Here is a 24,263-nt window from a genome sequence, read left to right as displayed (position 1 = left end):
CTAAGGTGCACAAAAAGACAATTCCTCAACAAGTCTAGCAGGGCTTTCTTGCTCTCCTGCAAAAACCGGCTTAGAATCTGCTGACGTCAAACGTCTTCAGCGCGCGTTCATTTCAGAGTATAAAAACAATATTCTACGTAACGACGGAGAGCGTTTAAGGAAATGGCTATATGAAACTGTGTCCCTCGACAGTAAGAAGAATGCAACCACGAAAACTAACACAATAAGGCCTACAGCTACGTGACTGTATAACGATGACTGGGCAATATCTGTTCCACAATTATCAAGCGAACAGATGCAGCCGCTGACTTAATCGTGATGCGGCAAATTAACTAGTAACTGCCCATTGTTTTTCAGTGCGCAACATTTGGCTTGGTAAAAACCATTAGAAAAGCAGCCGTTATCACTTTCGTTTTGGTACAAAGTGATGATGGACTCAAAAAGAATTTTACAAACACGTTGATTTCTGTGAGATTGTGTACGCACCAGCTGCATGCTCCTCTAGAGAAGACATATCTAATTCGGTTCTACGAGTCTTGATAAGGTTTAGCTCATCAGACTATAATTTTTAACTGTTGTATCACTGCTTGCTTGACTTTCTTACGAACCTAGTCCCTCTTTTTATATAGGACGAAGAAAAGCGCCATAGAACTTTTAATTACGAGAGTGCTTTCATACGTCTGGTAAAAAGAAAAATGTGTTTCATGAACAACTCACTTTACTTCTGGACATAATCTCCTTTGAGAGATATGCACTTGATTCAGCGATCCTCCAGTTTTTTCATTCCCTTGGGAAAATAGGTTCTGCAAAATACTCGTTGCCTGGAACTACCACTCTTTGTTTGATGAGAATTAGTTCCCAGCAAGCGAAATTGTCATGTTGGGGAACAGGAAGTCACTTTGGTCTAAGTCTGAAAAGCAACCAATTCGAAGCTAATTCATGCACTTTCACCATTGCTATCGCTGATGTGTCGGATAGTGCATTATCCTGGTAAAAGGGCTCTTTTTTGCGTGCCAACGTTGGCATTTTTTCCCCAGCTAATGCATGTTTCAAACGATCCAACAATGAAGCATAATAAGGTCCAGTTATGGTTCTGCATTTTTTTTCACGTAATCTATGAAGATTATTGCCTGCGATTCCCAAAAAACTGAGACCGTCGTCTTACCATCTGACAAAATGATCTTTGCATTCCTCGGTGCACTTGCACCAACCTTGTCCATTGTTTGACTGCCGTTGTGTAACGATGAATCCAGGTTTTATCGAAAGTCACAAATCGGCGCTAAAAGTCTTGTGGACTTCGATTACACATTGCCATTTATATGTTGAAATGCGTCGGCTGCGCTTTTGGTCGACTATGAGTAATGACGGCACCCACCTCGGACACCTTTTTCATTGTCTGTTCATCGTGCAGGATACTATGGACACGTTTAGCTGAGATGACTACAATCTCAAGAATTCATTAATGCAAAAATAAATGACCTTTAGCGATTGTGCAGACCATGTGCACTTCATCAAATTTTGTTCTGATTTGTGCGGCAGTTCAACTCTTCAAATGAAAGTGTTGAATAACAGCACGATACTTTGATTTCTCTATTTTCAATCGCAGTCGAAAAACTGGCCAATTCAGAGGCCTGTCAACAATGAACTGTACGCTGTACATTGTTTAAATTCTTTAGACAATCATTGGAGGAAAGAAAAATCAAGCTTACCAACTATGAAAGCGCGCAACAAAAAATGTTCCGCTCTTTCATGGAAATTTACCAGACTTATCAAACCACTCTCGTAAGTGTCCACAGGATTCTCTCTCTCTCTCTCTCTCTCTCTCTCTCTCTCTCGTGCCAGAACATCAGTTACGAACCAATGCACTCAGATGGATCGAAGTAATCATCCATTAGGAACAATTAATGTGGAAAACAAATGTGGATCGTAAAGAATGTAAAGGCGGCTTAGTTCACAACCAGGAGGATATCTGATTAGCAAGTTGACAATCTCTCTCTGCGAATCGGTCGAATGTTTGGATCTAAAGTAGATCCTAACTTCAGTTGGATATTGCAGTTAAGTGACATGTAATCACGATTGCGCTCAGTAGTTTCACCTCAATCGTTTTCTAAAAGGAATCACGTGACCACCCAAGCTGAAGTGCCGTTGCATAATATAGTGATCGCCCCAAAGGCACAGTAAGGCTGTGGAATGAGAGCAAGGCCGTATAGCTTCACTTAAAGATCATCTAAACCAAGTTGCTCAACGAACTTCCATTTCTAAAACTATAAAGTTTCACCCTCATTTAAAGTAAGAATAGCAACATTTATTCAACCACAGGGAAGGGGACACAAAACAAACCGTAACATTTTAAGTCCTGAGCACAAATCTGTACGTTACCGCCAGCACAGAATCCACAATAACGCTGACAGAAATTCCAATAATATGAAGAAATTATTAAAACCAAATTAATTTTAGTCCGTACTCGACATACTGAAAATAATTATGGCGCACCCACAACGTGATGTTGCTGGAGTTTCTACACGTCGTAGCGTCGAATAAAAGACTTAGACGGAAACTGCCTCGTCAATGGTGCAAGAATATGAAACAAAAGTCATGGAGAGAAAATGCTGACAATGGACTGAACAGGAGTGGAAAAGAAACTACCGATTAGCCACGTTGGAATTGTCGGAAGACAAATGTAAGAGAGAGGAACGATGAAATTGCGGCAGAAGCTGGTACAATATAGGTAACTGAGGATTTGGAAACTGACGAACAGATTTTGTAGTGCAAGACACCTTATAGGCACACTATCGTACTAGAGGATAATGCTTGATGTTACCACCAACGTCCGGACTAGAGTACGCAGCGCTGGATATCCGACAGACTCGCAATTCGATGGAGATTCTTTTGGACTAAATGGATAACTTACAGCAGCTTTACAAACGTTTACAAATATGTAGTGTAGGCCTGTAGAGATTATCTTGAAACAGAGTAATATAGTTTTGTTTGCATCGAATATTTTCTTTGCTGAATGACACCATTCATCGAACTCTTTGAAGACGTGTATATTATGCGACAAGCCAATTCCTGTGAGTTTTAAATCGCTTGCATCCTTCGTAGGTGGTTTTATGCAGACCACTAATGTTGCTGAGCAAGTGAGACACCAAGGCTAAGGGAACATTAATTGTAGCTAACGATACAGAGAAGTCCCTAATTGTTGTATATCTGCGTACAAAACGCTCTGTTGCAGGCAGAGAGAAGGGCACTACGAAGAATAGCACACGACGCCGCCATGTACAGTCCATTGAAGCACTGCCACTTAGACCAATTAGATGGGAGTCACGCGCTAGGAATAACGGCGCTTGGATTGTCAGCTAGTTGCGACGTCTTTAAGACTCATCATTTTGTCAACATTCAACACGGCGAAGCGCGCAAAGGTGTAGGACATGCGATATGCTGGATTGCTACAAACAGCAATACATGCTATGCTGACTGACAAAAGTGTTGCCGCGGTCGATGTTCTGCAGCAAACAGAGATGCAATATCCAGAAAAAATACTGCCTACTACAAGAATATCAATGTGTTTTAAAGTCGTCAAGTAAAGACACACATCTCTATCGAATAAACATGTAGGGCCTCGCTTAACAACAGCGTTTTTTGCTCGTTTCCCGCTGCCCGACATAGTTCGGCTTGTGTTTGGTGATTGACGTCAACGTAATTCTCGGTGGGTGTTGTAACAAACTGTTACGTTGTTTTGCAGTTGGAGGCTTTGGGTGATGCGGCTGCAGATGTTTCACTGGCGATGCAAGTACTGGGTACAAGCATTTGATCTCATTCAACCATTTCTCTTGTATCAGCTGACGATTTAGCACCAACAATAAACTGTAAAGAGAGGTACAAGCGTTGCTTTACATTTTTTTTATAGCGAAGTGACGGAGGATTAGTACTGAGACAATGTTACAAGTCCTTGGAGTAGGCCCCATTGTTATTTACACACATCCTGGATGGTTCATAGTGTTTCTGTGCAATTAACTGCAGCTTACAGGGCTACGACCGACTGCTAGTGTCAACTAACTTTATCAGCCACTCCGAACTACAAAAAACTATTGGGGAGACAGCAGTGTGTGAGACGTATCTCCTGATTGGAAGATTATTGATCCTACTAGAACACGCAGTTCACAATTTGTAGTCAATTACAGTTGAAGTTGGCAGCTATGTTCTATGTAGATGTAACACTTCTTGACGCATGGATAGGTTTTATGCCTTCTTTCGTAAAGAGAAACCTCTAATGTTTCGCTACCTGAGTAACTGCGGGCAGGAGTGGGATTACAATTCAGGGTGAAAACAATCAAAAAATTTGCGAATGACAATGCTAATATAGGTGAAATTCAGCAAGAATTACAGGACAGGTTGAATAGAATGAACGTTCTAATGAGGATAAAATATAGACAAAGTACGTTAAAGACAGATGATATAAATTACGAGTACCTCAAACGAGATTTTACACGAGCAACTTTCTGTTCGGTTTTGACCAGAAAGTCAACAGACTACTCAAGTGCGTGCGCCTTTCGTGCCTACCTGTAAATCTGCAACCAACCACGACACAAATGTGTCTGACGTGAATGATGAATAGATAGTGCCGAATATGCAGTACTATATTTAAGGATACTGCACACTGCGCATGCCCAGAAGCTAGAGACTACGACAGGGTCTGCAAACATCGGAAGTAAACCTATTCTGGCCCAGCTCACTCCTATTATAGAAATGGATTCTATGCTTTCGTGTCTTCTTGATCGTTAATGTGTTGTTTGTTTTGTTGTCCAAAAGAAATATCTCAAAGCAGAAAGGTACTTACGTTTTACGCCATGCATAAACAAAAGTGTAAACAGATAAACGTGTTTTAATGAAAAGTATTTTAACAGTGAAAAGTCAGAACTAATCGACCAGAAAAACAATTTCAGTTGTCACTTGGGACTAAGCAAGAAAACAGGATACAAAGGATAAAGCAAAAAGGCGCTGTTTACTGCGCTCATGATATTGTTTGACGTGTTTGCGTACCGTTGCGTATTTTCTTAAGGAAATAAATGTATATATTGTGAAATGACTGGATGACACTTCTCGTGTTCTTTCAGTTCTCTGGAGTGTAAAGAATTTGCCATACGACCTTTGACAATAACTTCCACTATGAAATCTGTTTTCGTCTTTTATAAACTAACCCCATTGCTTGTTCCTGGATTCTGTTACTGCATTTCGATTTTTCCGTAAAAAGGAAAGTCCCTCACTATCTCTTTCACCGTTCATACGTCGAATTGCACAGCAGATTCTCGTAACCTAGAAATTTTGGCGCTGATATGTAAACTAAAACGATCAGTCGAAAAAACAGTAGAGGAATAAAAGGCCAGGGATAGGGCAGTAGACTCGCTTGTTTCCAGGACTCAATTCAGACAAGACAGTCAATCGCGTAGAGGGGCTTTAGTTAGTATAGCTCTCCAAAAATGGCATTAGCTGTACATGTGGCTCAGAGAAGAGTGATTTTTTTGTGTTGCTTCAAGTGTCAGGACAAATTTGCTGGACGAGCTTGAACTGTGGAATAGGTTTGGGAAATAAACGTCGAAACATGAGACAATTTCTTATTGGGCTCATACACTTCTGGAGCGTTCCTTTCAACCGCATCTCTGATCTTCCCGATTGTCGCACTAAAAAACACTCACGGTCACAACCAGTCGTAGCCTCTTCCGTTAACACCGTGCAGTGTGCGAGATTCACGACGTACTGTTTGACGGATTTAATCTTAACAGTTTACTGGCGCACGCAGATTACGCCTCTACTCTGCTAAAATATCAAATCAAAGTAACCAAGCTTCGCCTGTCTCGCTCAGACCCGCAGGATTGGATAATATCTTTTAATTACTCTAAAGTCAATAGTGAAATGCCCTGTAGCTATCTAAATACTATCAGGCAGATTCCGATATACAATCACTCGACGGGAATATATTCACTACGAACATTTAACACCTACAACTGATTACTAGCGACCCACGCTGATAACAAGAACGCACTTCAAGGTCATTAGGAAAATCTCAAGAACAACGAAATCTAAATTTGCACAAAAAATATCGATATCTCGTCACTGATCACGAAGAATAACTACAGCCTTCCGGAGCGATAACTTTAAAAACACAAACTCCTGCCCAGTGGCCCCATCACTTGCCGCTCAAACTTCGCGAGGTCTGCCGTTCGATCGATTTCGCGAGCTGCAAAGCGCTCCACTACATTGTTTCACATTTAAGACTTTCAGCAGCAGCAGCAGGCCGTCTCATTGGTCATTTCCTGCCTGCTTACAGCAGTTTTTTTAATGTGCTGCCTCGTGGCAGGGCTTTCAGAACTTTCTCTACGAAGGTTGGAAACATAGGCCTTCCTGGGGAACTCATTCGACCTTGAACCGGTATCTTACGTCCGGAGCACTGCCCAATTAGTTAAGATTTGGAAAACACCGGCACATGAACTCCTTGCTGAATATCACGTTGCTCTCCTTGAAACCGACCCGCCGTAGACAATAGCAACAGGAAGATCTCTAATATCAACTCTGTAAGAAGGTTGCGAGTGCAACTACAAGTTACCAGGGTAACGAGCAGGTCATCAATTGTTAAACCTAACGAGGATATATTTGACATACTTTGTCTACAAAAAAAATTAAAAAATCACATTTATAGGCAACTATGGTCGCGTTTCAAATCAGCAAATATGTCAAACTTGTTCATACAAAATAGACGTTTCCGAAAATCAAATGTATGAACAAACCAACTGTCACACGACTAAACGTTTTTTTGATCATGCCTCAACATCCTACATTTCCTTGAAAAAAGTAATGACCCACTTGATGTTTTGAAATATACTAGAATCAGAACATAAAGAACAGACACTATGTGCAAGCACGCACGCACCAGTAATGACTTGTTCCAACACTTCATGGTCCTTGTTATCATTACCATTAAGCACATTTCGGATAAAACTGCCGATGCGCCTCCGATTATTAAGTATTATTACCATGTACATGATGATGACCCTACTGTGCAGTGAAGCGCAACTAAATTATGCTTTGCGCTTTGGGCCCATGTGGAAATGAATATCCGAGAAATCAGCGACGCAGCTTTCCGTAAATGTCCATACATATAGTGTGGAGGCTACTAATATAGATAAAGCTGGTTCATCATAAGATCAACAGATGTCACGGACATGCATACATGTCATAGACTGAATATCAGTGACGCTTTGCTTTATGGTCATCAGCGTCTCAAATGAGAGTAATTTTTACTACGTTCAGAAACCTCTCCGCCTCTCCAGCAAAATCTAGCTTTTGTGACACACGCTTTTCTGCGTCAACGTCTCAGTTTCAGGGAGGAGATACAACATTTGGAATTTCATCACTTTCAAATTTCGGTCTTGTAAAATAAATGCCGGACTCCTCGGTGATTCAGTGCCGTACCACTGTCGGAATGCGTGGATATTACAGTTACCAGTGCGTGCACTGCAAATACCTCACGCTCTGGAGGGTCCTGTCGCAACAGTAAGCTATGCGACGTAGGGCAATGGCCTGTGCGTTGGCGGATCGAGACGAGTTTGCTACCACTGAGTGGGAGTGGAATGGTGAATACGTATCGCAATGAGCCGCTTATTTACAAACAAAGCCTTAGAGTAGCTGACTACGTGGAGTGTCCACATCGCAGAGATAACTACATAGGCAGAGCGATAAGCTACCGTCACCGTCAGCAAGGCAGACAAAGAGAAGCCTCTGCCACACACTGCTTGCTATGAACACTCAACGATAAACCTATCTCCCAGTAAACAGCACTGAAAGGCAATTTAAATCCAGAACCACATCCTATGACCTGTCTAGTCTAGTTTTGTCGTCGAATAGGAAGACTCCTTAAATGAACTGCCTTACTGAAGGAAACAATAATAACCGAGAGCAAAATTCAACTGTCATCACGGGAACTAAGACTACGGGCCAAGATTATTCCGGCGTCTTGTGGGACAAAGATTACTTGCTCACAACCGCCGCTAGTCTACTAAATAAGAACAATGGCATGAGCTCAGCGCTAGGATGCTGCCAAAATATCTGGGCGCACGTTCACATCCTCCTTGTTCTACAAGCCCACGCAGAACTTACCCGCATCACAGCTGCTGTTCGAACGCGAACACGATGCAAAGTCGTGCAGTAAAGGCGCCAATAGACCCCCGGTCTTTAACCAGGAAAACAAACGGCGGAGTGTTAAATCTGTTACACAGATACCGTCACTAATTGGCTGGGGCCCGCACGCTTTCCGACAGCGTGCTACACATGCCCGGACAGAACACTGGCAGTGAGAAGTGGCACACCACGGTTTAAAACTTGAGTATTCGCCAACAAATGCACATCACGTCAGCAATGCCCTCCAGCCGCTTTCGCCACAGTTTATCCAACAGCGCCTTTTCCTTGTCTCTCTAGTGCAGTGATCCCCAATCTTTCTGAAATCATTGCCCCTGAGTGCAATCATGTATTAGATAGTACCCCTCCCAGCCCCCACCATCACCAAGATTACTACGTAACTACATTTTAATATGAAAAAGAATTCCTTTTAACACTGTTTCAAAATGACAAATTGATAAACAATATTTAATTTTTTAATAATTTTTTTTAATAATCAATTAGATTACACGGCTTATTTCGAATAAGCTTTTTTAGAATGATAGACCTGTTCTCAGTGCATTGTGAGGGTTACCCAAATCTACTTCTCACAAAAGAAAGCCAACTATCGACAATGAGGTAAATACTTGTAGTAAAAACGCTTCCCCTGTACCAGTCCTCTCCCTGGCAACACTTGCTTCACCCACCTCCTGCATCTCTACCGAATTAAAATGTGTACACTTCACTTAGGCCTATTGTTTTTAGATCATTGGATTGCTGTATTCCTTAATCTGAACAGGCTGCCAATGCTTTGTGTCTGACCACTGCCACTAATAATAATAATAATAATAATAATATTAGAGTGTAGGCCCTGCAACAGTATAATAGCTATTTCATAGTTGCTGTTGTGCTGTCAATTATTTCGCTTACTGTTGCGAAGTGAATAACGCAGCTATTTCTGGTCTAGCGGAGGACCTACCTACAGTTTGGAGATGACATTTTCATGAGATATTTAAGCATATTTGACGTATGTGTCTCAATTTTACTGACATAGATCCAGGATCAAAGTACAAAGAGCCAAAGAAACTAGTACACCTGTCTAATATCGTGTAGGGCCCCTACGAGCACGCAGAAGTGCCGCAACACGCACAACGTGGCGTGGCCTCGACAAATGTCTGAAGTAGTGCTGGAGGGAACTGACACCATGAATCCTGCAGGACTGTCCATAAATCGGTAAGAATACGAGGGGGTGGAGATCTGAACAGCACGTTGCAAGGCATCTCAGATATGCTCAATAAAGTTCATGTTGGGGAATTTGGAGGCCAGCGGAAGTGTATAAACTGAAAAGAGTGTTCCTGGAGCCACTCTTGTAACAATTCTGGACGTGTGGGATGTAGCACTGTCCTGGTGAAATTCCCCTAGTCCGTCGGATTGCACAATGTATATGAATGGATGCAGGTGATCAGACAGGATGTCACCTATCAGAGTCGTATCTACACATATCAGAGATCCCATACCATTCCAACAGCACGCGCACCTCACCATTATGGAGCATCCAACAGTTTGAACAGTCCCCTGCTGACATGCAGGCTCCGTGGATTCATGAGGTTGTCTCCATCCCCGTACACGCCCATCCGATCGATACAATTTAAAACGAGACACGTCTGACCAGGAACATGTTTCCAGTGAACAGTCAATTGTCGGTGTTGACGGGCCCAGGCGAGGGGTAAAGCTTTGTGTTGTGTAGTCATCAAGGGTACACGAGTGGTTCTTCGGCTCCGAAAGCCCATTTCGATAACGTTTCGTTGAATGGTTCGCACGCTGACATTTTTTGATGGCCCAGCACTGAAATCTGCAGCAATTTGCGGAAGGGTTCCACTTCTGGCACGTCGACAGATTATCTTCAGTCGTCGTTGGTCCCGTTCTTGCAGGATCTTTTACCAGCCGCAGCGATGTCGGAGATTTGTTGTTTTGCCGGATTCCTGGTATTCACGGTCCACTCGTGAAATGGTCGAACGGGAAAATCCCCACGTTATCGCTACCTCGGAGAGGCTGTGTCCCATCGCTCGTGCGCTGAATACAACAGCACATTCAAACTCACTTAAATCTTGATAACCTGTCATTGTAGCATCAGTAATCGATCTAACAACTGCGCCAGATACTTGTTTTATACAGGCGTTGCCGAGCGCTGCACCGTATTCTGTCTGCTTACATATATCTGTATTTGAATACGAACAATTTGGTTTCGTGACGGAAATACGTCCGAATCCTTTCTTTTTACTTCCCCAGAAAATTACATTTTATCCCTCAGGTGTAATACCCCCCCCCCCCCCCCCCGCCCCCGATTGGGAATCACTGCTCTAACGAAACATTAAACCAGTCATCTGATCCTGAAGCCGATACCATACGGTGGACGGACAAGGACTCTCTCAATTACATCGCAAAGTAACCAAGAAAAGAGAAAGATGAACCAATGGCATGCCACTATGTTAATAACATTCCAAAATACCAAGACACCAAAGTGAAACTGAACTAAGAAATGGTCTGGTTTAACGACCAGTCGAAATCTTTGTCATTGACACCACCTCAGACAAGGGTAAGGGAGGAGGCAGTATGATGCCTTTTGGAAGGAACCTCCCGATAGTCGACTGGCGCGATGTACGAACAACTAATCAGGATGATTGATCGGTGATTCGAGACATCGTTCCTTCAGAATATGAGCCTTGTCTCCTAAGCATTGTGCTGCCAAACCGTCTTATAGGTGCACAAGTTAACTTCGATGCTCTGAGCTTGTGCGGCACTAAACTCGCAGATGACTTTGGATATAAGCCTTAAAAACGCGAGCCGTGAGAGGTTACTGCAATGTTAGTTTTAATTAAAATTAGTAATTATAAATAAAATGTTATTTTTATTAAAAATTATACTTGCATATTTACAATTAAGAGTTCCGTCAGATAAATACTGAATGCTACTAAAAGTAGCAAAGTTCCGTCTAAAGAAATCAAACCAGCAAATTCGCGATTGCAGGCTTAGAAGGCTACCTATGCACGCCCTATGTACGATTCTGTAGTAAAGTGATTTTTAAAACAATCTTTCACAGCATTCTGAAGTCTACCGTCTGGCGGTTTTTTCTTCTTCAGATGTTTTTCGAAATGCATCCTACTGCTTCAGGAAGCTGGTGCCCGGGCACTGACCTTTAAGCCACATAAGTACAAAGAACATTGACGTGGATCAGTTCCTAAGGTTCCCTTGTAGAACTTTCGTGGCTATACGTTGTTTTTTTGGCCGTGGAACTAATTTAAGCGAAAGGAATATATGCATTATGGCCTCTTATTCAGCACAATCGCTGCCATCACTAACACAAAAAGTGGCATGGATGCTTTTGGTAAGTGGTGGAATATGTTGGTAAGAGTGCGAAAGGCAATTTAGCACTTTACTGTTGGTCATACAATACCACATACAAACATAACTATATGGGGGAGAAGTATAAGACACGGTAAAAAAACACTGTAAAAACAAATCAAAGGCTAAGCCCAAGAGCAGAATTTAAACTGCAGTGCTGAATATGTACAATATCACTGCAACAGTGCCATATTCGTGGCTTTGTACAGCAAGATAACTGCACTCACTTTCATTCTTACGTTTGGTGTATGGTAGAAAGAATACGTACGCTAAAATGTCACAAAATATTAGTTTAATCGTTTACAATGTTCAGTGTTAGCTTGAATGAAAATATTTGTGAAAAATAAGAGCAAAAGTTTAGAAAATAATCACATGAGATATGCATGCGAAAGTAGGCCAGACGCGCCAGTAGTGACACTTCCTTGTGTTGAAACCGATCTGGTGGCTAATCAAGCCCTCAAAATAGTCATTCTAGTAATAGTTCATCCAGCTAAATTCGGCTGTACACCCGAAAACATACTTTATGACGATAACGCAGAGGATAACTCATAATGACAGCAATCGGTTTTGGGAGAACAAACAATACCAGATACCAGAATCGACATACCAGACTGTGCTAGGTAGCTGCACCTCTCAATTCTACTTCCAGACTGAAAAGCCTCTGTGGTTTCTGACACTTGTCAACAACGTCTTCAACCAAATGGGTTCTCGACACCATCTGCAAAACTTTTGATGTATTAACGAGGCACACCTGCAAGTAACAGAGAGCCATTTCTCGAATCCCACAGACTAAGTGGTATTCCAACTGTGGACTACTTGCTCTCCATCCGTACACCTCTACAGTTTACGAAACAACTAACCACGTGAAAAGGAGGCCCCACAGCTGTAGTATCAATTTCGATTAGCATCGTTTTGGACTGGAGTTAATATTTCTTATAACTTTCGCTCCACATTGTACGAAATGCCAATTTTGTAATATAGGAGAAACAGCTGCTGCAACTTTTGGTAGATAACGAGTTTGAATTTGCTGTGAACGCTACATCCAACAGCAATTATCCTGTAATCCTACATACAACAACAATTACAATTTTTACATAAAGTCACGTTTATTTACCACTAAGAGCTAATGATAGAACAAACCTTTATTTACTACTAGTTTAGACTGAACACATAATGCAATATAAAATAGCTGCAGCAGCCTATATGGCATAGCTCTTACTATGACGTCAATAGTGAATATAAAATTGTAAAAAATCGTTTGCGTCACTGTCAGCGAAGGTAAAATGAACTATTTCTTTCTTCCTTCTGCTCCGTGTAATTCACTCTGCATACTGCATAGAGTAGACAGTTATAGACAAATATTACTTTCTATACATTTTACCCTTGAGGGCAGTGACGCAAGATGACTGACGCTGTAGTAGCTGTTATAACAATTTTATGTCGCCTAAGGATAGTTTCAATCTAAATTGGTAGCAGCTGAGTCAACAGCTATTGGTGGTAAATAAATACAATTTTCTTTAAAAATTTACGACCTTTGATGCACATCTGCACAACGCACTAATAATTTCGATAACTCAGCTTTGGTATGTTCTTGGTATCTTCTGACAAAGTTTTATTTAAGGTACTGAACCGTATATTCTTGTTCCCGATGTTAAGCTTGTTGCGCGTTTCACACCACCAGACAAAGCTACGACTGGCATATAGAAAGTATCCAAGGTCGTTTCTATCATCAGGCAAGACTAAGTGACCGGTTAAAGTGGCAACATTTTAGGGGCGGCAAAAGGCGGTAAAAATTAATTTCAAATTAAACAGCGAGTAAATTGATCAAACGAGAAGCATAAATGAAAATGAGTAAAAATTTAAACACTGAATTGTTTTCAAAGCATATGGAACAGTTATTTAGTAAGTCTTTACTTTGTCTGACGAACATAAACGCACTGCCTATAGCTTCCTAAACACTAGAGCAGCCGCAACTGGGTATGAAACGAAAACAAACATGACAATTCATCTGTGTCGAAAGCTGGTGCGGGGCACGTCGCTGGCTTGTCGAAGATTAGCAAAGTATAAAATATGACTAATGTACTGTCATTCAGAGAATTACTTCTGATATTTTCTAAGTTTTACTATTAGGGGCAAACACAAAAACAAAGCTACATTTGATTCCGCACTGAAATTTCAGTATGATTCTGCACAAGAAAAAAACCTGAAGCCATAAATTTATTGTACAGGAAAAGGGATATTCTGTTTCGTAGCTTTGATTGAAGAAACAATTTTATAAAAAACGTACTTAAATTTTTTTGGGTTTAAACGACCACCGTGAGCAACTCAATGGGCTACAAGTAGTCGCTCGTCTGTAATTTAGGGGCCACTTACTTCATGCAAGGGATCGAGCCAATGCCTTTAGATAAACATCATCAATGCCTCGCAGGGAATCGAACCCGGACCCATCTTTGACGATTGATCAGAAAATCGCTCAGACCACTGAGCCGTCGGGACTGCTAGTAAAAGTTTTAGAACTCAATAGAAAATGCAAGCGTAGCGTCATTTATTTATTTAATCGCAAGAAAGTTTATGCTGAAGAAGAGTAGATTTATTCCTCATTGTAAAGATATTTCAACTGCAACAGATAACGAAACAACACCATGAGTATCCAGAAGATCTAGTTTCACGCTTTGACATGCCTCCCCTCAGTATAGCGTAATTTCTAAATTCAAGCAAAAATTCATTCGCGCCAGAAAATAGTTTCACACCTTTACTAGTCCACTTCCTGTAATCAAATGAAATAAGTAAGCGATGCCAAATTTGGCTATGCTGTTGTATTCAGTTGAGTTCCGATTTAAAATCTTCAGCACATTCTTTCAACTTCAGTTATTTTGGGAAATTTGAAAAACTGAACAAAAAATAAACTGGGGACACTTGTTGTCTTCAATCACTTTTAAAGGAAATGAGGACAAAGCTTGAAAATTGAGGGGTACTCTAAGAAAAAGAGGACGTTTTGTCACCTTAGTTTAGTGATTTGAAGTGTAATAGGAGATTTACATTCCTGTGCCGTTTGATGTCGGTGGCGGAGAGAAGGAGACCGAGAAGACTAGACCGATGGTATTGAAAAAGAGGTGGCGCATTTTATCAGTTCGCACCTAAGGCAGTAAAACACCTAGCAACGTTCCTGAAAGTACCACAAGTGTCGGCATTACGTATTACCATGCATGTCTTTTCTGATTAGCAAAAGATTTCCAGACGGAGTGATATGCTTGCCTGATGCTTGCTGAGTAGACGACCGCTGGGCAGGTAATCGCTGAGTAGACACTTTCTCAACTGCTGGATGTGCAGCAGGCACTGGTTCTTGCTGGGCAGGCACAGGTACTTGCTGAGTAGTAACAGGTGCTTGCTGAGCATATATTCGTGGGGCAGGCACAGGTACTTGCTTAACAGGCACAGATCCTTTCTGAGCAGATACCTGCTGGGTATCCACAGGAACTTGTTGAGCAGATACTGGCTCGGCAGGCGCAGATACTTGCTGGGTAGCCATAGGAGCTTGCTGAGCAGGTACTTGCTGGGTATCCACAGGAGCTTGCTGAGCAGGTACTTGCTGGGTAGCCACAGTTCCCTGCTGGGCAGGGGTCACTTGCCGACCCGAACTCTGCCGTCTGGCCGGTCGGCGGGGCCCTCTGCGCCCCGGTGTCGGGGATTCGTTACTACGTCTGTCACCCGTCATTGCTTAACTTGCAAGCAGCTTCGCAACGCTAGCCAGCACTTGCGCTGTGCTGGAGCCCACGCTGCACACTACAGACAGCGCGCCACAGAGGCCGTCGCCGCAGCGCACCACGCGATATTTTAGGCTCACGAAAACTTTGCCAAGGTTTCATTTTATTCTGCGTATCCGGCTCTCCCTAGAGTCTGCAGGCTCCTGTCGTTGATGGGTTGGGGCTTCTCCACATCTCTCCAATGCTTCACCCGAGTGTCGTTAAGGACACTACAACAAGTTCTACTTCTAACGACAACGATAACAATGTAATCACAGACCTTATCCAACTCACTGCATGGCAATGAGATCGTGCGCAAGTGTACTGGCATACACGTACGAGGGGCATTTCATAGTTAACGAACATTATTCTTATTACTTATACGTTTATTTTTTTTAATACCTCGTTACGGTCGTTGAATATAGTTTCCTGCTTCTCTATGAGTCCCAACGTCTCTGAAGCTCTATTATTCCATTCAGGACACCACTTCTGCTCGTCTGTCGAATGGCTAGGATAACGGCGGTAGAAAGCTCTTCCAGAGAAAGATAACTACGCTGACGCATAGGTTTTTCCAACTCCGGGACCAAGTCGAAGTCTGGTATGTAAGGAGAACGCGGCAACACTTCTCATCCGTATGCGCGCAGTTTTTGGGCTACAACATTGCTGAAATGCGGGCGAGCATTGTCGTGGAGAATGAGTGGCCCAGCCTCAAGCAACTGGGGTCGGGTTTTGTGCATTTTTCTGAGCAGGTTTTTGCATGAAGTTAAGATAATACACAGCTGTGACACTTGTTCCACGCGGTGCTCTGTAACGATGATTCCTTAGTGATCATAAGCAAAAACATTCATCATTTGCTTGAATTTTGAATAAAAGCGTCGAAATTATTTTGTACATGGAGAATCTGAAGCTCTTTACACATAGGACTGCGATTTCAACTCCGATTCAAAGCCTTTCTAATTTAAGTTTCATCAGCATCGACACTTCGACACCAAGAATCCTTGACCTTCATGGTGGAATTGTTGTTTGAGCAAGGCTGCAGAGTCCAGGCGTTTCTGCTTCTCCAGCAGTGTGGGACTCCTCTCGTAGAAATTTTTCTTTTCTTCAAATAATTTCTCTGAATACAGAATTCTGATGTTGGGGAAATTCCCGTGGCTTCAGAGAGTACCTCAAGTCAAACTGTTACAAGATCATCTGCCACAAGATTCACACCGTCTTCTTGGATTATCATCTATACTCATACGACCACCACGAAAAGGATAACCCACCGTGAAACTGTACCACGGTCCACTGTAAAATCACCACAAATGCATTGTGCATTTCTGTCACGTGAAGTTCCCATCTTGGTGTACGACATCTTGTCTTCAACTATCACAGTACCAGATACCCTTGCAACCTCTATTTCTAATTGTCGCCAATTTTATGTGAAGAGTACACGTGCTTCTTCCTCAAGCTCCCAGCTACATCTGACGTAATTTTCGTTGTTGTTGCATCAACAATCCACAATAATATCAACGTCTGCATTATTTATGAATATCTCTCGTATACCTTTTTGATACTACTCGTTTAATATAATTTGTCGTTATTTTTATGAAAACTGATTTAAATCGCTTATTTAGCCGTCTCGCCTGCACATTTTCATGATCTGACTAGTTTCCATCAAAGTTGATCACTCTTCATATCTATATGAACTAATAAAATACTGCTAGTCAAAATTTTCTTTACTTTTTCGCTATTTTATGCGAGTCATCGGCGGGATAACTGAGCAACGTTGGTAAAGGCCGTGCCACGTTAAAACGTTAGTCAGCGACTAATAAGATTTTTACTATTGTTGCGGAATAATATTCTAACAGACGATTACAGGAAGTGAAAATTTCGGTGACTACTGTTCCCCTAAGCTCAGCTGGAAAAAAGCCCTAGAACAACTAATTTGATGTCACCTCGAGCACTAAAGAATCTCCAGCGCAACAGATACGCTTCTATAAAACGTTCACCATAAAAATAAACCTGATGTAAATATTGCACTATGTATCCCGCGTTTGTTGGAAAGTCAGTGGATTTCCGTATCAAGTGGGACTGCAGTCAAGCCGTCTCGAGTACTGTCAAGCATGATAATAGGGGGACGTTTTGTGCTGTTACAGCTAGCCTGCAGTGATGTGGCCAGCTGCAGTTCACACGTAAAAAGGTACGAACAGGGGTGCAATACAGCTTCGAATGTCTTAATTTTCAAGCAAAATGAAATAATAAACAGCAAATCTCTCACAATATGTTCCTTAGACGACTAGACGAAAACATCAATACATTATCGTTTTTAGCTAACATAGGCCTACTACTGTAAATAAAAACAAGAATGATGAAAATTCCTGACTTAATCATAGGGTAATTTTTTCTGCCTAAGCTGTGTGTAATTGAGAGTATTGAAGGATTTCATGGTATAGTTAAATACTGAAGCCACTGAAGATATAATCTCTTAGCTCCTTCCTTATCAGAATTCGAGAAATGCATTTCAGCTCTGGAAATGTCACCTGGTGCTACGTTGATAACGAGCCTATCAACAACAGAATCCACAAAGCCAACCAGGAGCAACATTTTCTCTTCTTTCATGACGAGTCGTCCTATATCCTGCCAGCGTACGGCAGTGACTTGTGAAAAAGCTGTGTACGTTAGTTCCAGTACAACTGGCAGCTTAACAGTCTTGATACTTCTCGGGCCAAATCCCGCATCTTGCTTGGGCTCATATTGTGTTGATACAGTAGCAAATGCAAAAATCCAGCATTTGTATGAGCTGCTCGATGCTGTGAAAATGATTGTTTTTCATGTTTCTACTATATTTATCTACCTCCGTGGTATGGAACGATGGACATAGTACAAATAAAGAGGATTTGGTTTTTCCTTTGTTCCTTAAAAATTAAACTTATGTTTCTTAATTTAAACAACATACATACAACAGCAGACAAAATTATTTGTGAGGTGATAAAATTCTGGGCATGTTCATATTGGTCTTTCGAAATTTGAAGGCAACAGACAAACAAACATACATACATACGCATCAACTGAGAGTGGGTAAAATGCTGAGGAATGCTGTATAACGTCTTGAATGAGCTCAAAATTTTTGGCTATCAGGAGAGTAGTTGCACCTTACGACTTGAGCTGCGTACGTCCTTTCTGAATTTGTTTTGCGCAATAAATACAAAGAAAGGCAACTTAATGGGGGAAAAGGGAAGAAAGAAAGTCTCATAGTATAAGCTTTCTCATCACATCACAAAGCAAACTGTCATGATCATCGACATCCTTTTGCAGAATAAAAACTACAAGAATATTCTCAGATTGAAGTGTCACTGTCTTTCATTTAACTTTAGTTGGAAACATCAACACTCTGAAATGCAGTACTACTTCACCAATAACAAATCAGCAATCTCTTTCATTAGTTTACCATCTAATTTCCAAAACTAAAACTTTAGGTTTCAATAATGTAATACTTACTTAGTCCTACTTTGTACAATTGCAAGAACACTTTATAAGTGTGTTTATTTTCCATTAAATCACTTTTTTTGTTTTCATCTGTAGCCTGTTACCCACAATACAAGTCCACCATTGCCCTACGAAGAAACACCAGCAATATTTTAATGTCACTGAACTGGAAATGCAGCAATCCAATGCAAAGCAGGGAACGCTGATGGTTTCAGTGCTGTCACAGCAGAACAATGAACTTCCGTATCGCCACAAAGGAATGGTTGATACCGCTTTTTAATGAGGCCCAATATTCCAAAACCATGACAGAAATACCCATAGTGTAATGGCCTTTTTAAAGCTCAGAACACAGTAGAAGTTATTCGAAAATATACTACTCAACTGACTGAGTCACTCAGGCTGTCGACCATTAGTTCAACCCACAATGAGCTGTCTTCAAAACAGGCAAGAGTTCTGTTACACAGATCCTCCACCTAGCTCAACTTACTTAACATTTTTCTGAACACAGATACATCACAGGCGTAAGCTTCATTGACCTTAGTAGTGCATTTGATACTGTAACCATTCTGTATCTTACGAAAGGCATTTGTTCCAATAAGGATCCAAAACTTAGCACGTAGATATCAACACTATTGCAGAATGGTAGGTTTCTTCTTGATTTTCAAGGGCAACAATTCAACTTGAGAATTTAGAAAAAAATGCTCTGCCTCAAGCAATTTAATTGTGCTGGCTCTCTTGCTGTTTCATATGTATACAAGTGACCAGCCACTTCCTTACTACACGTTTTATTTATGCAGACGAACTTGCCCTGGCCGCCTAAAGTGAAACATTTGAACTTTTTCTTGATGCTGCTCCTATACGTCTACCCACTTATAGCCCAACCTCCCAAAAACTACTGTGTTACTAGTGGCAGACAGACTCTACTGTTTTAATAGTGGCAAACAGCAGTGATTGTAGAATGGGCACTCACAAATGATAGCAGTGTCATTCTTCCACATCTGTCAGTAATATCTGTTTCTGGTGCACTTGGAATATTTACTCTTAATTTTCATGTTAGTTAAGGCATGGTGAGATTACTTAGCCACTACATTGTTCAATATGGGTGGCGTGAAGCACACACGACAAGTAATACATAGAAAAGCTTAGTTTTCTCAGCATACACATTTTATCAGGGAGAAGCAGTGGTCCGGTGTAGTGCTCACCCCAGCATTGCCAGTTCGAGGAAAAGTAATGGCTGAAGCTTATGACACAAAATGCCACAAGACATTCACCTTCACTCTGTCTCTGCACCGCATCCATAACATAGCCGCCTTCTTATGCACACACCAGTTTAATGGTATGGTGTATCCAAAGACAAAAATAATTTGGTAAAATTCACAAATGAACTACAGTTCAATACCTATGTGGAAAATAGGAAAATACATTATTATCCCCACAACAGACATGGTAATGACCCTCTATAAGACAGAGAGCCAACATTGTGTACAGGGCTGTTGATGAGAAAACACTAAAAAATGTAGTAGCTAGACAAAATGAAAGCCTATGCTGCACTAATAGATATCACTATGTAAATTCTGCCTCAGTTAATACTTTGAGTGCCATGCCCATAATATTACATTATCTTCAATATTGAAAAGAGTTCCCTTCTAGTAATATTATCAAACAGTCTTAGTAAGGGCTGCCACACACTAAACATAACTGGTACAGCAGTCCTGACTACAATATTGTGCCTGTAATTTAGGCTGAACTGAAGACTACACTATACTGCACACATGGCGCTCCAAAGTGTTAAAAAAAGCAAGGAATCTGGATGAAGTGGTGATAACTGGGGTAGCTACAAGACAAAACATGGAAAACATTCAGGTGCTTCAGCAACATGAAAAGATTGTAGTTATGTGGTACAAAAATTCTAACTGTTGCAGGTATTTCATAGGAGAAATAGCAATTATACCATACTGCCAACAATGAAGTTTCCCATCCCAAAAAGATACACTTTCTAACATATTTAAGAATTTAGCCTCACTACCATATTTAGCATACAATAATTACTTTTCATGTTTTCTAATTCATCACTTTTGCTGAGAGAAGAGAATCCAACTGCAGAAAATAAAAACAGTTTTATATCCCTCTAAAACCTTAATGTAAAACAAAACACACACACACACACACACACACACACACACACACACACACACACACACTTATTTTGTGGTATTTTTGTTATTCAACATCCTTCACAGTATCAGTATTTGTGGTGCTCACACAGATTTATTCATTCACATGTCACTAGAAGGTGATGCCAGCAGGAGACTGGTATGCAAAAAATTGTATGTTTACCTTTTGCATTATTATGCACACTGCAAGATTATCCAAATCACTATGACATGGGGTAAAGCAGGTGGCTGACTTTGGTTTATTGGCAGAATAATGAAGAAGTGCAGTCAGTCTACAAGAGAGATTGCTTACAAATCACTTCTGTGATCCACACTAGAATAATAATGCTCAAATGTGTGGGACCCGTACCAGGTAAGATTAACAGGGGATATTTAACGTATACAGACAAGGCAGCATGAATGACCACAGGTTTGTTTAATCCATGGCAGAGTGTCACAGAGATACTGAACTGGCAGACTGCTGAAGACAGAAGTAAACTATCTTGAGAATTTCTATTAACAAAGTTTCAAGAACCTGCTTTAAATGATTAATCTAGGGATATAATACAACCCTCAATGTATCACTTGCACAGGGATTGTGAGAATAAGATTACAAAAATTACTGTTCGCTAAGAAGCAATCAAACAATCATTCTTCCTGTACTCCATATATGAATGGAACAGGAAGAAAGCCTAATAACTGGCAAAAGAAATCTCACGTTGTTTGCAGAGTATAGATGTAGACATGGCAGAAAAGTTCCATGACACCAGAGATTTGATTGCTGTTCAATCAGGGTTACAAGAAAGTAGTACTGACGTTTCTAACTAGTCACAACAGATAAAAAAGATCTTTACTTGGTGAACCATCTCCTTGAAACATACACATCATCAAACGTATTGATTCACACAACTCTTCTTTAAACTTTTTCAGCTCAATAGAACAAGAGTATTAAAAACGATCAAGACATAACTAATAAATAGTTCTCTCTTGTCTTATTGACAAGCACATAACAGATTACTGCCAATGAATGACACTTTAGAAAGTACTTCAACAATACTAGAATCATGTAGTTCTCTCATTTAAATTTCAACAATCATCTAAAAATATTGCAACTACAACCATGAGATACATCACAGATGATACATTGTAAAAGCAGTGAGTGTTTTAACTGCATTTCATTTGTCTATTATTACAATTAGCTGCCTGTCACTGAGCTAGGAAATATAACTGACAACAGAATAACAGTTCTCAGAGAGCCGCAACCTCTTTAACATAGTTTGTTCATTTGTGACAAAGCCAATGGCAAAAAAATAAAAATATAGAATGGCTAGACATGTCTGACTTTGTATCCTGTAGTCACCTACACATTTCAAAAACACGACCCAAGTTTAAAATATGTGATACATCCCATTCGTATACATTAGCTCAGCGTGAGTTTCATAATGTTTACATCAATATAATGGTGCACGAGAGCAACTAACCAGTAGCTTCCAGCGGAAATTTAAGCACACTAATTCATTACACACAGTGCAATATTGAGATTCTATTAACGTCTCGCACTGTCGCTGCCGTTATAAACACTAAATGCCTGAACAGATGTGTATCCACAGCGTGTCCACAAACGTGACAGGAATATGCTAAACGAAGGGCGGTTTTGATCCAAAACACTATAAAAGCAAACAGTCTCTAGCCCAAACATTTACCCATTATTTCTGTACACAACGCAACATACGTACACTAAACTTTTCCCATATGTTGAAAGGTAGTCTAAGGTTATACACACCACCAACTGTGGCGAAAAATTGTTCAGTATTAGCATAACAGTTTACAAAACATGAAACATAACCTACGTCCACTAGACAACACATAAACATGAGCACGTAAATTTTGTCCACTCGTTTTTGTCCCAAAATTACGTGCACACCAAACTTACAACCATAAAATATGCACCAGTTACCAGTCGACATACTTGTCTAAAGAATCAATCGCTTCGTGGGTATTGTACAAAATAACATAACATACAATATTGCTAATATGTATATGTCATTGGCAACAGTAAAGTTTAAAGTTTTTACCGTTGCTCATTTCACACAAATAGCTTCCTTACAGTGACAGTACAAAAGGACACAACTGCACTTACCTTCATGCGATCTCTCCTTTGTATTTGAATGTTTACGTCCTTTACTGTCAGCCATACTGTTCTAATTCCAACGTCATATCCTTCCTCGGAGGCGGGAGTGGTAATTTGCGCGTTGTTCATACAAAATTGAGATATTCAGACATGATGGAAAACATGTAAATTCTGAGGTTACCTATATCTAGGTTTCAAGAACGTGTCCTTGAACTTTGCGTCTTTTGTTTCTTTCGTTGTCGTCGACTCCGTATCAAAAAGAAACTATTCGATATTACATGACGCTTATGTTTAATCACAATCTTGGCCGTTCAAAATAAACATATTAAGATCATCCACAGCGTTTACAGATAAAATCAACAAATTAAAAAGGTCTTCTATGAAATCTGCTTTCCATAGTATGTTATTCAGTGGCTATTAAATAATATCCCATAAAATTTGTAGTTCAGTTTTACAATGTGCGCTCGCAGAGTTGTTACCCATATGGAGATTCGTAAGTAATACACATGCAGTAATTTTCATCTTCAAAAGATAATGCGAACCGTAACAATGCTGACAGGATTAAAACACCGCTTACTTGAAATACATAATGACTAGGTTGGTATTGGAAAACATTCTTAAAATATGAGAGGTTCAAAAATGTAAAGTACCATCATTATTTCACTAAGAATACATCGTCTGTCGTAATAATCGTCTTTTCTTAGCCCGCCTTTTCCTTTTATAAATGTAACGCTTTCTCGTTCCAGAATATAATAATTTATTGGCCTATGACTCAGGGGCGAATCCTGTCGGGGACAGCAGACTACATCTGTTTCTTCTTAATCTCGATAAGAAAGAGATTTTTTTATAACATAGCTGTCAGACTAAACAGTCTCGAAAATTTCATCGACATTGTAATTGGTACTAAAATGGGTAAAGAAACCCCTTCGTTTACTCTTGAGGATTTGGAGGCGCCCAGATGATACAAAATATCTACGAGCTCAGACTCCTACCAAAATCCTCGATTAGACTCTGAGAGTGACTTCATGATTGAAAAATAGTGAATAGAGTTGTATATTCGTATCATAACACAATTTCTAATCATATGATTAGTGTACAGTAAACTCATCAAAAAATGGATAACACAACTGAGGCCTAATTGGTACAAAGAATTTTAACATTAATATAAACTTTTTTTTTCTTTCCTCCCTTTTGTGAAGGACATATACACACAAGACT

At 40.5% G+C, this 24,263-nt stretch overlaps 1 protein-coding gene across 4 annotated transcripts in view; it reads right to left on the bottom strand.

The window, feature by feature from the left end:
* The window catches only part of LOC126338575 (atlastin), a 125,469-nt gene extending 101,798 nt beyond the window's left edge, over nucleotides 1–23,671 (bottom strand). The window contains exon 1 of one of the 4 annotated variants that reach the window (XM_050001565.1): nucleotides 23,055–23,671. In XM_050001565.1, coding sequence (XP_049857522.1) covers nucleotides 23,055–23,109 — 55 coding nt within the window. In that variant the 5' untranslated portion in view covers nucleotides 23,110–23,671. Of the gene's footprint in view, nucleotides 1–8,151; nucleotides 8,221–14,805; nucleotides 15,495–22,989 lie in introns of those variants that run through there. The other 3 variants (XM_050001567.1, XM_050001564.1, XM_050001568.1) reach the window with 3 other exon arrangements.
* Between the last annotated feature and the right edge of the window lie 592 nt (nucleotides 23,672–24,263).

This window comes from Schistocerca gregaria, chromosome 1 (assembly GCF_023897955.1).
Source record: "Schistocerca gregaria isolate iqSchGreg1 chromosome 1, iqSchGreg1.2, whole genome shotgun sequence".
Taxonomy (NCBI): Eukaryota; Metazoa; Arthropoda; class Insecta; order Orthoptera; family Acrididae; genus Schistocerca; species Schistocerca gregaria.
The sequence above is the reverse complement of the archived record's forward strand: the minus strand, read 5'-3'. Positions and strand labels throughout refer to the sequence as shown.